The 16,239-nt window shown below is 39.5% G+C and overlaps 1 protein-coding gene across 1 annotated transcript in view; it reads left to right on the forward strand.

Annotated features, from left to right (window-relative positions):
* The window catches only part of LOC140236459 (apoptosis-stimulating of p53 protein 1-like), a 54,934-nt gene that overhangs the window by 15,343 nt on the left and 23,352 nt on the right, over positions 1-16,239 (forward strand). Inside the window, exon 4 of the mRNA XM_072316387.1 lies at positions 8,601-8,659. Coding sequence (XP_072172488.1) covers positions 8,601-8,659 — 59 coding nt within the window. The remainder of the gene's footprint in view (positions 1-8,600; positions 8,660-16,239) is intronic.

A 16,239-nucleotide genomic window follows, 5' to 3' on the forward strand; every position in this document is an offset into this window, starting at 1 on the left:
ACAAAACAAAACAAAGTCACTGAAGTGTAAGCATTTCCTGTATGTTCATTGTTTTTACCTTAGAATTTGTCTTTCTTGTGTGTCAGTGGGAGGGACTGAAAGATATTCTTAGGAAAGTGAAGAAGGATAAAGAAAGAAAGAAAGATAGATAGCTAGAGAACGAGAGAAAAAAGACTTGGAAACATACACAACCGCTTGACACATCAGGGGTAAATGGTAAAGGACAGTGGATTTAGCAAGACCAAAACATCCTTCTGTCAGACAAACAAAGTTAAATAGATCGATGAAAAGACAACTGTCAGATTGGCAGGTACAAGTGGATAGATAGATGGATGGATAGATAGGTAGATGGATAGATAGATGGATAGATAGATAGATGGATAGATAGATGGATAGGTAGATACATATGTAGATTGATAGATGGATGGATAGATAGATGGATGGATAGATAGATAGATAGGTGGATAGATAGATACATATGTAGATTGGTAGATGGATGGATAGATAGATAGATAAATAGATAGATGGATAGATAGGTGGATAGATAGATTGATGGCTGGATAGATAGGTAAATAGATGGATAGATAGATAGATGGATGGATAGATAGATAGATTGATAGATGGATAGATGGATGGATAGATTGATTGATTGATAGATGGATAGATAGATTGATAGATAGATGGATAGATAGATATAGATAGATGGATAGATAGATAGCTGGATAAATAGATGGATTGATAGATAGATGGATAGATAGATTGATAGATGGATATATGGATAAATAGATGGATAGATAGATAGATGGATAGATAGATAGACAGGCAAAGAGGGCAGTGACAGAGGGGGGAGGACCTGCAGGGAAAGTTTTTGCAAGAAATGAATGAGAAAACCATTGGAGATCATGGGGGGAGGGGAGGGGAGGGCAGAGGGTGGGTTGGGGCCGAGAAAGAGTGGTGAGCGTAGCAAATAATGACTTCCTCAAACTTGTTTCCGGGCCAACCAGCTGTTCCCAAATTCAGCAGCGCTTCTCAGTGGCTGGTGGGTTGTCTCCCGGTGACAGTTATGTCACCTTTCAAACTTTTGAACCAGACCACCGCAACCTTTTTTTTTTCCCTGTTCTTTTTCTTCTTTCTTTATGATATGCTCATTTTTTTTCTCTGTCATTCATACCTATTATGACATTTTCGTGCCATCTCAGGTTCAGCACACTCCCTCGGGCAACAGACTGTTTGCTATTTAGGCCTTACAAAAGGAAGTATTTGTGCAAAGGTTGTCTTTTTGTTTTTCCTGTATACTTCTTTTCCCCATCAATTTTTAGATTTTTCTGTCTGGGTGGAGACGGTCTGACTTTGCCACATGGGTTCATCAATCAAACATTTAATTTGAATGTGAATTGCAGCGGACTTGTCCTTTTATTCCGGCTGTTTACTGCATTCCTGATTCTTATCAAATACAAGGAGAAAGAGTGGCTGTATAAATAATCATTGCATATACCAACGGGCAGGGTTCTTGCACTTTTGAACTCAAGATGCAAATATTTCGGTAAATTTTGTGATATGTCTGTTATTTCGGTCCTTTTACTGAAAGGCAATGCTAGCTAATGAGACATACCTCTTTACAGTTTATGGGAGGGGATTAGCTCAGTATGTTTGAGAAGTTTGAGATGGGCTAGCTGTTATCACACATGTTTATGGACAGATTGTTTGAGAGCATGGAGAAGAAATGTTGGATAAAGATGTCTCTGATTCCTTCTGCTCAGACAGCCTCCCTTTGTATAGTTTGTCTTTCTTAACCTGTTGAGGACAAGTCCCGAGTATACTCAGGCAAGTGTCCATGGGATATGCTTGTTGTAGCAAAATTAGTCCGTCCTCCACTTGAAGAATTCCAAGCCCTGTAAAGAAACACAATTATAGATTTTCTTTTTTATTGTTTTCAATCAATTTTCTCCATATTATGTTTTGCACTTTCTCCACCCACACAGACTCAATCACACAAGAATGTTTCAGGGTAGTTTGACAAGTACTGATATGCACATTTAGCAATTTAATAAACAACCTATGAATTGAGGGTTAATTATTCAGTGTTGTACCAATGCATGTAGCCCACATCACTTTCAGCATCACTTCAGGCAACCACCAGTTTGGTCAAATCAGGTCAAATCAATCCCAACCCTGCTTCTCTGTTGTCCATCCATGACTGCAGGGAGGTGAGAGGAAAACCTCCCTGATGGCTGGTAGTGTGCCCGCCCTCTATGATGGCAGAGATATGGGGATGAGGAGTGAAGGATCAGTCATCATCCAGGGGATTTGATGTAGGATGACTCCACCTGGCATCGGTAGTCAGAGGAGAGGGGGCTTCTTGGGTGACCTCCCTGAATAAACCAAAGAGCTCCTACAGTAGCTCTTGGAATATACCAAGGAGTTTCTTGGTGATACAGAGGGTGAAGAAGTTGAACTGGCGTACCTGTATGCTGTAGGGCCTTTCAATCTTATCCTCGTCAGGTCATGTTACCTTTGCATTGCGATAATGGCTTTAAAAGTTGTCTTCTTTTAGAGAAGGAGGGAGGGGTGGAGTGGGGTGGAGTGGGGTGGAGTGGGGGTAGAGTGGATGGTTAGATGGGGCAGGGATGGATGGGCCAAGGGGGGGGGGGGGAGGGGAGGAATGGTATAGGGAGTGGGGGTGATGGAGAATGGTAGATCAGTGGAGTGGGAGGGTTGGAAGGGGAGATGATGGGGGGTGGGGTGGATTATTGGAAAGAGGAGTAGGTGATGGGGGGGGGGGGATGGGCAGATGGTGAAGGGGTTAATCATCAGATTAGGGAGGGGTCAGATAGGGAGGGAGATGGGCAGATTGGGAAGTGTGGGTGGGGAAGGGATGGATGAGTACAGTTGATAGGATAGGTTAGAGAGGAGAGTCCTTACTCTTGTTGTTTTAAAACTCCTTTTGAGCATGTACGAGTGATTTATGCTTGTATGTGGCAGACATATTGCAACAGTCATTTCCTGGTCAAATTATAACATTTGCCTCATAAATTCCACATTTTTATCCCCAGGCGAGTTGAATTTCCAAGGAGCAGTTAAAGCATACATAGAAAAAGAGACTTGCAGAATAGTTTGTTTGTCACTATTGGTGAACTTGATCATTGACTTGCACATTAACTTTTCTGACATCAAAACCATTCTTAGAAGTTTTAATTGTTGCTATAATTACCCACGTCTCTTTTTCTTTAATGTGAAGATGGCAAAATCCCCAATTTATAGGCCTACTACTCTGTACACTTGTGTTATGATTTACTATCATCTGCCAAGGGGTCTGTAAACTCAAATGGCCAATTGTATACAGTTGTGGTTGCATGAAATCCATGCGTTTATCTTTTTTATTCCTATAAAATGTCTTTATTGTATGGAGACCACCGCAGCAGGTGTTGATCAGGAGTGTTTATTTGTGTGGTATCATTGTCAAGCAAGCATGATATATTGGGAGCAAAAGGTGACCAGGAGAGCCATGTATTTTAGAGAAAGGTTGGATCTGAAGATACGTCGATGACAAACAGTATCACCTATCCTTGTCTACAGATTTTATTGGGAGTACTATACAAATGTATTACAAAATAGACTGTATAGGATTCTTTAGAGGCATTCTAGTTTTTAGATGGATGCTTTGATTTGATTGCAAGTTTCTCTGCTTTGAATTCCACTTCCTAAGCACAGAGGCATGGTGACCAAGGTTTATAAGCTCTGTGTAATTGATGCTGATGTGAAATTCCACTGGTAGAGAAGCTATAATACAATGTATGGCATCCACAAGATGTAGATAACAAAGAAATGAATGCAGTTTGAAAAGACAAGACCTTCTTGTGGTCAGTGAAATCATCTAACAACTCACAAATTTTTCACAGAGGTTTGTGAGGGGTGCCATACTGTAGCACATGCAGCCGGAAATGTTCTAGTCTCATAAAGTTCACCCGATACTATTAGGTCTACAAGAGAGGATTTCAGACTAAGTGAAAGAACTGTTTTTATTCACGTGTTTAGAATATAGTCTGAAAAGCAAGCTTGAATTTTACTTGTCCAGAACAGGCAATTCTCATATCACATTTTGTTTAACTGTTGTAATCCGGGAGTGTTATCCATTCAAGTTTGACATGATTCAGGGTGATTTGGTCTCTACAACATGATTGAGGAGGTGGAGCATAGCTTTACCTTGCATTTACTTCCACAGTAGTATTGTGCACATACTGTATAGATGTTATACACATGTAATATTGTATTCTATTGCAAGTATGCGTACACTGTGTGGATAGTGAGTGTTTGATTGACAGTTCATGACAGATGTGACAAAACTGTTGTGCGGAATGTCATTGGCAGTTCACTGTAGCTATCAGTGAAGAGACTGAGAGTGGATCATGACTCTATACACGTGACTAGAAATGGGTTTCAGAAATTCTGATCAGATCAAGATAAACTGTAAAGTTTTGTAGTCTGTAACACCCCTAGGAGGGATTTAGAGGAGACCAAAGATTTCTGGCAAGTATGTATACTACAAAGAATTCAGAAATATGGAAGGATTAGGTATTTCAAGCATAGGATACAAGTATTAGAATCTTGATGCCAAGTTTGTGGAAGTGCAGTTACCTTTTCAACAGGGGGATGGGGGGGGGGTGTTCTTCTGGGGCAGCATGGTGTCTGTTTGAATGGAAATGCTTTGTGACCTTTGACAGAATCAGCCTCACATAAGCTTGATTGTAGCTGCTCATCCTAATCCCCAGAGGGGCTGTTCAGTGAAGATGTGGAAACTTTGGCATTGAGGAGATTCTGGTCCCTTTCAAAATCTGATTTTATATGATGCAAAATCATAGGGGTCATTGATTTTGACCTTTGCCATGCCTGACCTGCATCTGTGTGATTTTTTAAAGGCTCAGCAAATTGCTAAAAACTGTCCAACTTTGAGCAAAAAGTTTTTGTTAATTTGATATCATGTTAGAAAATTCTGGTACCACGCAAGATGGAGGCCTACATTTTTTAGGACACTTAGAGACCAAAACTAGTCCAAATCTTTGTATGTTAATTTGCAAATTTTTACAACTTCTCTGTTTGTGTTCTGTAGTCTTTAAGTGTTTGCAACTACTTTACGATTGGTTAGACATGCTAAAGTCCTTCAGCCCTCTGATTTACAATACCTCTAAAATGTTTTGGAGGAAGCAAATAACACACTCTGCATTTGACCAGTGTACTAGTATTTGGTTTGTAGAGAGGTGTTCATATACATTGTAGGCCTAAGCCATGAAGTTATCTTGACTGGATCATCTTCCTCAATGACACTACTGAAGTATGTCGAATCTTGACTTCAAAATATAAACTGTTACACTGCAAGAGAGTTGAGTGACACATTCAGTTGAGTTGTACACCAGTGAGTTATCAAATAGTTTATTTTATTTGTGTTTCACACGGTAGGGAAAGCAAGGGGAGTGAGTAGATACTTAGTATACACGTATGTACACACAGAAACGAGAAGCATGATAAAATGAAGGCTTATGTCAAACCAATCAACTCATCAAAATGCAGTAGAAATTTGAATTATTATTGTATTTATACATACTGTCATCATTATGACTTTGTGCCTTAATTCCACTCCAGGTAATACAATGATTATAGGGCCAAATACAATGTGTTATGTGTTGAGTATTGTATGGTACAATACAGATTTCTAATTCAATAATTTTCTTTGCAGTCAACAAGCATAGAATAATTGACTGTTGTTTGCCTTTGTGCTACACAGACAGACCTAGCTGGTGTTAGTATGTCATGCCAGGTAAATGTGTGATAAGGCCACCCGGTAGTCATAACATCAATCCAAAAGTGTACTTCAAGCCAAAATTCATTTTCTATGAGTGACAAATATGCGACTTTGGACTGATATGCAGTACAAACATGGAATGATCTATGAACATGACTCAACATCAATGAAATAGTGACGTCACTATCAGCTTCAAAAGTTTCTCTGATGTTCAAGGCACAACTGGATGCAAGCAAGAAATCATATCACATGCACCTGACACTCAAAGGGGGCTCAGTTTTGGTTCAAATTTTAACCAGATGAAGAACTATTATCATTTGTATGCCACAGTTTAGAATACCAATACTGTATTTCTCTGAAAGGAATTGTACATTTTTTTTTTTCTATTGATGAATGGGTAGGCCTAATGCCATGGAACTAAACGTTTTGGAAGTGATGCAAAAGGCAAGGGATTGTGGTATTGGTTTGCTGGCATTGGCATTCAATGGCAATGGCATGAACGCGACATATAGCTGAAAACCAAAGAACTGATGGACCATGACTTTTATTACTGCAGGTCTCTGTGATAAGGTTGAGGGAATGTGAGTGGGTGGGGAGAATGGGGGGGGGGGGGGGAGGGGAGGGGTAGTTGACTGGTAGATGGGCGGTCCTTCCTGATCCCCCAGCCAGACTTGTTTAACCTATGAGTGAGTGAGTGAGTGAGTGTTAGAGGAATTTGTGTACTTAAATAGTGAGTGTATGGGAGGGACTTATTGGCATTGACTTTGCAAAGTTGCTGTCCCCCCCCCCCCCCCCCAAAGAAAAAGTAATGCCTTATGTCTGCGTATACATAAACAAGTGGATTTGACTGAAATCTAGCAGTTTTGGTTTGGAGGTTAGAGTGAAGAAGTGCAGTGTGGAGTCTAGCTTCATCTGTTTGAAAGACTGGTCCTTGTGTATTTGTAGAACGGTGTCAGGATTACTGCCAGTCTTTGGGATGGAAGTGTTACTGCCTGAACCGGCCAGATTCCACAGCGTCTGTATGTATTTGCCACCACGCGAGTAATCACCTCACTCGATTTGAGAGTTTATGTTCAGTTTGATTTTTCAGGATTTGTTACCTTTGAGTATCTTTCTCTCTGGGGATAGGTGCATTTCATGGAACACCAAATGTCTTTGCTTCTCGCGATGTACTAAGTTGCCATGGCTCTGAACTAAAATTGAGAAAAGGATTCTTTGTATTCATGCTGACCAGCATTTAAGCATTCTTTTTTGGTCCAAATGTTCTTGATGGCCTACATCCATTTTAGATTTTTTTTATTTTTTTTTATTTCAAACTTGAAATCTGCCCTGCCACAAGGCACTCAAGTTACCGATGAGCCATTTCTGCCTTTGCTTTGTGGTAGGCAACAAAAACCCCATCTGGAGATGAACTCTGCTCTCTACCTTTCCAAATGTTCAGAGTGAATACTGAGTTTAATCGCAGCCATGTACATAGAAAGGAGTAGGCCTATGTTGTCATATTGAATAAGGTGTGAAGGACACCGTTTTACAGGACTGTACTCTGAACTGTGCATATTGGATCATTTGGTTTATTATCTTTTCGTCTCTTTGCTGAAGACATGGATACTCTGATGATAATAATTTTGTCTTTTATAGCTCTTTTTTTTTTTTTTTTGCAGTAGTCTTTATTCCAGCATTTTTGTAATGGATTCTGTCTGATTTTTTTCTTTCTTTGCATTATGCATTGAACAATTGCATTGCATCATGATTTACAGAATGTTGCCCATACATTGTAACTGTTCCTGAGATATCCTTGTAAAGATGATGGATCGTTATACACTGTATGTTCGCAGTATTCATGTTTTACATCAAACTTGTAAGCCATGAGTGGATAATATTGTTGCAGTCATTTAGAATGCAGTATTGACTAAGGATATGATTTGGATGTCTTTCTCATTGTGATACTTGGAGCCATTATTTTTAATTTATTGTTTTACTCTTAGCCTAGGGTACTCTCTAGTGCTTCTCTAAAGTGCTATCAATTGATTTTTGTTTCAACACTTGTACACAAAATTCAGTACTTGTACAAAAGGAGGATCATTTCTTGGAGTGATAGTCAAAATGTTGTTTCAAACTCATGTGAATGAATATGTAAGCTAGATTCTTCTCTTCAAGATATGTGTTCAAATGAAGTTGTCAGTGACTTAAAAGGAACTTGTTTACTCCACCTATCACAAATCCTCAGAGACCCGCTCTTAAAAGTTGAGTGCCCCTGAAGAATTGGGAACTGGAGCAGGAATGCCCACTGCTTACAAATTTGGGTCCCGTGTTCACCTCTTTCTGCACTCTTTCTTACAGCTTCCCTTGTCCAGATTTGGTTTTTTAGCAATAACAGAAGGGGAAGTCTTAGTGACCTGAAGAGTCAACCCATAAACAGTTGTATGCAAACGAGAAGGGTTTCAGTTACAGCAAACAAGCCTGTCAACGACAGTGAATGAAAAGTGCGCTCTCCCTGAACATGTTGAGTCTCTGCCTCCAAGGATGATGGTGAACGGGGTCTAGTGCAGGGAATATTGCTTGCCAGTAGAAGCCCTGGTTGGAGTATGTTGTACAATGTCGCACACAGATTTCATGTATTTGCAGCATTTGGTGAACAAAAATATATTTTAAAAAATCAACCTTTTTACTTCAGTGTTGTAGGATTTGGATTGAGTTTGTAAAACTGTATGAATTTTACTAGGATGTGATCGTGAGTGAGAAATACTTTATATTCATGTTACAAGGTTTAAAATGTTTCTTTGATTTTCTTTTGATCTCACAGGGCGCAGACAGAAGAAAAAGCCTGGAATCAAAGATGGTAATTCTACTGAAGATCTAAAGGTAAAAACTAAATTTCATTACAACACAATACAGTACATGTATGTACACACTACCAAAAGGCCTCTATAGAGAAGAAACTTTGGGCAAGCTGGAAAATACTTGATTTCTGTTAGTTAGTTATGCTATTAATGGACTGTACCACTGAAAGCTTGTTTGGCTCTCCGGACATTGCTTTATTGCTCTTGTAACAAGAAAGCAGCCAAGAGACAATGTGACTGCCTTGATGACGTCGCCGTAGTCTTTTGTCATGATAGTAATGACCCACGGTAAGATACGGCTCTACAGCAAATCCCTGAAAAGGTTTGGAAAAGGATATTGTGAGCAACAAATCAATCTTCCATATATGAATAATAGAAATCAGGATTTCATTTCTTTGTAATTATGTGTGATGAATTACTTCCAGTACAGCATAAAGACCATGGGGGGGGGGGGGGGGATATTTCTTCCAGATATTAAAAAAAATAAAGGTTAAAAGAAACCACCCACAATCGAGCCGATTTACATAGCCTTGACTACTGACCACCCAGCCTTATTCCTGTCCACTTCGCTTTTCAATTTACCAAGGTCATACTCATCGAAATGAAAGATCCATTGAATTTGACCTTCTGTTCACAGGTATTCTGAGCATTCTTTCACTCTGCAAATTCCTCTCATTCTACTTGCCTGTTTACGTCAATTCTCTGGAATTCTTAGCGTAGCCTTCGCAGAAGCAAGGCAGTAAAGCTCATTGTGTCACAAGTTAAATTTCTGGGCTTCATTCGCTTGAAATGTTGACAAAACATTTTTTTGCAGTCCGTGCACCTCACTCAGTGCATTTCAGCATGTGCAAACATTCAACTCCGAAAGAGCGTAAGAAAAGATGGGCATAGTTTGGAGTTGACCTTTAACCCCAAACTCTCAAACACTTTGTGTGTGAAAAAGCATGTCAGAATTTCTTTCTGAGTGATCAAGAGGGTTTTATTTGCCCTCTGCAAACTACAGTGCATTCATTAGTGGCCAAGATGGTATGCTTAGCTTTGGCAAATGGCAGCTCACTCAGAGAGTTGCTGTTCTGAACTTCTGATCTAGAAAAAGAAATGGGGGAAAAAAAACCCCACAAAAATGCTCATGGAATGAGATTGTGAGTAAAGTTCGGATGGAAGAAAGCCCTCTTTTTTATGAACTGCCAATAATTTGTTCATTTCATTGGAGAGCAGTTTTCATTCTATCATGCCCAGTAGTCCTTCCTTTTTTCTTTTTTCTTTTTAATCTCCATACATACACAAATTCACACCTTAGAGCTACCATGCTCAAACACAGGCAGTTCCCTTCTCAGTGAGTCATACCTGATTTCATGCATTTCTTCAGTCATTAAAAAAAAATATTTATTATTTTTTGTTACACTGAGAAAGAGAGAGAGAGAGAGAAAGAGAAAGAAAGAAAACCCATTCTAGAGTTTTTCCACTGTCTTTGACCTAAAATAATTCCCAGTGATTGTTTTGGGTAACCGTATGGCTGCCCATTAGCGTTAAATCCTGCTGTAACGAGAGGTGAATGATTTTCATTGTGCCTTGATACTAGCACTGTTGATCGATGCCTGCACATCTTGATTAGCTGTAGGAAGATAGACTGTATGTTGGCTGAATACGAAGATACCGTGTAGGGAGATCAATAAATGGCGAAAAAGAAAGCAAGCATTGGCCAGGCTGCGCAATCAGTTGTGATAATAAACTTGGTTTAAATACCTTGGGCTGCTGTCTTTACCCTGTGGTCATATACAACATCGGTTTTTGCTCCCCTTTATCTATGCCAAATTAAAGATAAACATTTGCCATCTTGTGGTGGCAAACTTTCATTAAGAATTGCTGTATGAACTGGTAGTCACTATTCTGTAGAGATGAAAATGTGTTTGATTTTCTGATTTTTTTTTTTTTAATGTGTAGAGCTGCAAAAGCATCAATGCAAAGATGAAGCATGTATTGTAGGTGTATGTCTGAATGAGGAGGGAAGTGTTTCAGTGCATTATTAACTCAGATAAAAGACTATACAACTTAATTAAACATCAGACTGTATGAAGAGGCAAGTATTGATATAAAATTCTGCTATTGACTTCCAAATACTACTAGTTTTGTTCTTTTATCATCCAACAGATGTGTTTATAGTTTTCTTCGACAGTCGCAGCACTTGGCTTCTAAAATCATATTCCAGAGTCACTGCCTTTCTATCTACCGAACATGGGATAATAATACCCACCTACAGTTAAAGATACAATACATAGACTCGCAATGTTTGTTTTGTCACCAAACAATAATAAACTGTCCTTTGTGTGTGCATGTGTGTGTGTCTGTGCTTGTATCTTTCCTTTTCTAAATGCACGCTAGTCTTGGTTCTAAACCTCGCTTGTATGAAGCAAACGTATGAGGAGGTTTGATTACCGAGATTTATTATTCTCATTATTATTTTCACTTCAGATAAGTTTATCGAGTATCTGAAGATTGTGGAAAGATCACGTAAGAAAGAGACATCCAAAAACCAGCAAAATATGTGTTTGCTCTGTACGTGGGTTGTCTTTAACTAACCTTTATGGTGTAGTCAACTAGTCAGCGAGACCGGTGAAAACTACAGTCCTATATTTTTGTATAGCAGTCAAGCCACCAGGTACTAGGTAGCTCCAGCATATGAAGGAAAGCCCGTCTAAAAAAAAAAACGTCTTAGCATTATTCAATGGCTAAGCCAAATCCTGTGTGCTCTCATTCAGTCTTCCTGTTCCGTTTTATTTGTGGAAGTAGGGACTATTTGCATGTGAATGGGGTACAGTGTTGCCGCTCTGAAGAGTTTCATTCAGGCAGGTGCATTTAGCCTTGTGTTAATCGTGATTTGCAGCGATGCATGTTCCTGCGCATATAGTGGTCTCCCAACCAGCAAGGAAATGTATGCACACAATATGTTTATGAGCTCTTGTATGAAGAGTTTCTAGGCAGGGATGAATCAGTGCCTCGTTAGTGCTGTTCGTGTGTAACAACCATGCAGATATTAAAGTGAGAAAAGTTCTCCCTAGTGCCTTGTGCCACTGACAACCAAAAAGGCCCCATTTTCAGTACTAGTAGACATTCCCTCACGCCAAATTCCGTAAGGATTGCCTCAGTTTCATATAAATTTTGGTGGAGAGTGGCGAGAGGGGGAAAAATCCGATACAGGCGGTGGTTGATCGAGCAGCCTTTCAAATCATCAGCAGTACCAGTGATTAGCACTTCCAGACAGTAGTCTCCCTTGACTTGGGTTGTAAGCGTGGAAACCACAGAGCTCCTTTGTATAGAGTGTCAGGAGAACAGAGAGTCTTGACAGAGAAAAGCTTGAAAGGGCAGAACAGAAGGGGATAAAAAAAGAGTCAAGACAGCCAGAATAGAATATAGGTGTCGGTGTGAAACACTGCATTACTCAGACGATTGGCAGTTAGTCTGGAAAACTAGACCCCTTTGTCACATCTGTGAGAGAAAGTCAAATTGAAAAAATTCTATATTGTAATTATAGCCTATTTTCAGCATTGCACACAGGACAGGATTTTGAGAATGTCCGTTTTGTAACTGTGTTTGCAATATGAGCATTCATGATATCTTGAGATTCCTTTTCCACCAATAAGCACAATATCCACGATCAAAAGTTTACTTGTACGTTGTACATTACAATGTATAGCAAATTTTAGAGAGCATTTCATGGCACTGAGAAAGGGATATGAAGATCAATGATTTCACCTTAATTTCTTGAGAATTATCACGGCATGTGTGATTGTTACAGATATCCAGACGGAATTGTGAGTGAACATTATTTCCTTTGCTGATGAATCAAACTGAAGAGGTCTTTGGAATAGAATGGGGAAAAAATTTTATGTAGGAAAGATGCCTACTGGTATGCTTTGCACACACCAGAATCACATAGCAATATATGTGTATTTATTGAAGGACAGTATTGCAATCAGCATCCAAGAAATAAGAAAGCTCAATTTTCTCTGTGATTTTCCCCCGCTCACCGGCATCTCTCCCGCACTGCATCGTCTTTGATGGTCGCAATAAAAGAGACATTGGAAATCAATGAAGTCATTGTGTCGATTAAGTGAGCAAAGAGGCTGCACGGTGCCGGATGAAAAAGGAAAAAAAAAAAGCAGTAGATGTAGGATGGCTTTTAAAAGTAAAGTAGTTCAGCCAGACGTGGTCCTTGGAGAAAGGTAGAGCGATTGTTGGGAAGGCAAAGCAAAGAGACATGATGATTCTTTTGTGGAGTAGAGGTAAGGCCTAAGTTACCAGTAGCCATGGTGTCTTTGAGAGCAGTAGAAATTTCCATTTGATATGCTCTGAATCTCTGATCCTCTGCAAAGGGAAGATTATTAATATATTATAGCGATAACCAAACAGCAATGATACAAAAATTGAAATGAGGAGATAATTGATGCTCAGTGTGTTCTGTCTTATCTTGTGTGCACTTGATATGTTCTTAATACAATTTTGTCACAAATTCTGTGTGAGGATGATGCATATAGTGAATTTGTAGAGTGTCCATGTTTTGTGTTGTATATGAACACCTCAGAGCTGAAAGTGCCTGCAAGAAGAAGAACTGTATCAAAGTCTTGCAGTCACAACAGAGAAGCCACCATTTCTTCCCCGGCAAAATTAATTTTCTTGATTGCTTGCACGGAGAAGTGAGATTCACGGCAGTGCGTTTCGCGGCAGTGCAACTGTGATATGATGTTACATGCGAGGGTCACGAATCTACATTTCATTCATGAAGGGGGGGGGGGGGTCCCTTGTGCCCTGAGGGCTAGTGGCAGTGGGGCATGACAATCTTTTGAAATTAGCAGCCTTGGGCTTTGGACTGGCTCCCTGAGAGGTGGCTTGAGTGAAGCAAAAGAGCCTTGGTGGTTTTTGTCTGGCCTCATATTTTGCCTGTCACACTGCCTTGACTTGACACTAAAAATACACTTTGACTCTGACACTTTATGTCATTCTTCACCACTAGTTAATAAATTTTTCCCTGCTTATTTCCTGCAGCTCTGGTTTATTTTGCGGAGCTCCTTTGTCCAGCCAGCAATGTTTAGATAATATGTGCGTAATTTGTTTCTTTATGCAGTGTTATCTTGTTCTTCTATAGCGAACATGATATCGCTGGGTCAAGATCTTTCTGAAAATTGAAGGTTTCTAGCCCCAGTAGAGCATCAACAACTGTACTACCAGGAAAAAGCATAAACATACAATGTGTACTGTGTAAATCAATTCTTTCCTGCAAGCTGTATGTCACTGTGGTCTTCTTCATGTGAGCAGGTTGTTTCCCCCAAAATGGCTTTGAACCAAACATTTAAGTTTCATGTTGTACAAAGATACCACTGGTTTTGTTTGTTTGTTTTTTTTTTTTACAATGAACCACCCCCCCCCCGATAAACAAATGAACAAATGTATACATATCCATGCCAATCACTTTTGGAGTATATGGACTTCAGTAATTGTGCCTTACAAGTGGCAGGTTTCCCTTTTTCACTACTGTGCTAGGATCTGTTTGCATGGTATGTGCCGATACACTTGTGGCAGGTTCTTTGTAAACATGCCTCCTCCCCCCAAAAAAAAATGTTTTGAGGCAGCAGGATATGAGTAACAATGGTATTGCATATTTTTACCTCAAATCGTATTTCAATATCTAAAAGTTAGTGGAAACATTGGCATAGAGGGCTCAAGACTAGCTTTTTTTTTTCTAATGGCTCATTTGGGCTACCAAAATTTTAACATGTGAAATATTGGTGGCCGGAACCAAAAGGACACATGAACAGCTACAATGTATTTTGGATCCAATTGCCCAATCAGGCCATGAAAAGATAACCTTTTTAGAAGTTTGGTGGCCCAACAAATTTTTAGGGACCTTGGGCCATGGGGCCACTGCTAATCCACTGATGTTGAGCCATCTATTTAGCATCTATTAAAGACACTGGTCATATTGAAAATATATGATTACAAGTTGATTTCAAATACAAGTCTGCTCATTGCATAGATAAGTGTTGAATGTTGTACTCCTGGTATTAATTCTCATCTCTATAAAGTTTGGAGAACTGAATTTGATTTCCTGCTCATGTCTCAAAGTCTACATAAAGTCTGCATCTTTAACAGTTTTAACAGAGCTTTGTTGACATTCCTAGTTGATGAAACTGAAAGGGATTATTAACTGCATTCTTGAGGTGTCGCCCCAACAGAGAAGATGATACTTCAGATCAAATTTTAAAGATTTTTTTTTTTTTGGATTGGATTTGGAACCACACAAGTGTGGAAAAATGTGCTCTCCGTCAACGTTCAAAACTATTACGGTAAACTGTTTGGAATCGATTTGACAATTGGACAATGGATACCTATAGTGTGACTTGTGTACATTGTAATCTAACCGAATGCTAGTTCTTGAATAATTAATGGCTATAACGACGCTATTTACATTCCTTTTGAAACTTTCTTATTGATTTTTTCCCCTCTCTTCTTGCAACCATGTGGTCCATAGTGTGGTTGAGATGACATCTTGTTGATCTGTGCTGACACATTAAGCAAACATGCTTTCTAAGCTCATGTCTGTTTTTTTTTTTTTTTTTTCATTTGATTGACAAAAATTAGCCTTAGATGCAGCCTTTCATGATCAAACTTCTTGTATGAGGATTTCACATGTACAATGTAACAATTTATTTGTATGTCATTCTCTGAAGACCTCAGAACACAAAGCTGATGCCCAAATTGTGTCCAGCAGAAGCAAATGATAATAATAATTATGATAATGAAAGAAATTTAACATGATGAAAGTGAGGCACTTTAACAAAGCTAATCTAATGCTAGAGGTTCTTGTTTTGAAGATGAAGGGCTTTGTGGGGAAATTTCTCTTCCTTCCTGCTCCACCACTTGTTGTTTTTTTTCCCAATAATTATCCTCCTCATTTTACAGTCCTCATGAATATTCTATTCCACTCAATGCATTTGGGTGTAGATCTGACCTACAGTTTCTCAAGAAGTTGATGAATGATTCAAATGAATTAAACTTCCAGTGTCACTCAGAAAAAAAAAGCACCAAAAGTCCCAACTGGCAGTCTGAAATGTAGGCTAGCAGTGAGGAGGTCTACATCAGTTTGCTGCCACCAATGTTGGGCAGGATGTCCTCTCTGTTGCCATCATCCATAGCTGTCTGTCTCTGAAGGCAGGTGCAATTCTCAAAGCCTCCTAGTGTTTCACAGATGGCATCCCAGGTACCTCATAGCCTCATCTTTGATTAATGAGGCTGGCAGTGTCTCAGTCACCATGTTGTCCACTTTCTTCCAGGTGCACTAGTGACCACCCCCTCCCCCCCCCCCCAATTGACCTATAGTTAGCTCGCCTAGTACCTCCTTGAGTTAACCAGGCAGGGGAACATTTACATGCAGGAAAAAAAAATGACTGTACTATCTTTTTCTATCTTGGTGTTTGTTGCATGGACATATATGTACCACCACCAAATTGCTGCAAAGTTGCCTACCAAATTTGAGTGTGCATAGTGCATGAGCAACTGGTCTGATGTGTGTTCTGTGTGTGCCAGTATTCCCTTGTCAATATTTGC

Source organism: Diadema setosum, chromosome 1 (assembly GCF_964275005.1).
Source record: "Diadema setosum chromosome 1, eeDiaSeto1, whole genome shotgun sequence".
NCBI lineage: Eukaryota > Metazoa > Echinodermata > Echinoidea > Diadematoida > Diadematidae > Diadema > Diadema setosum.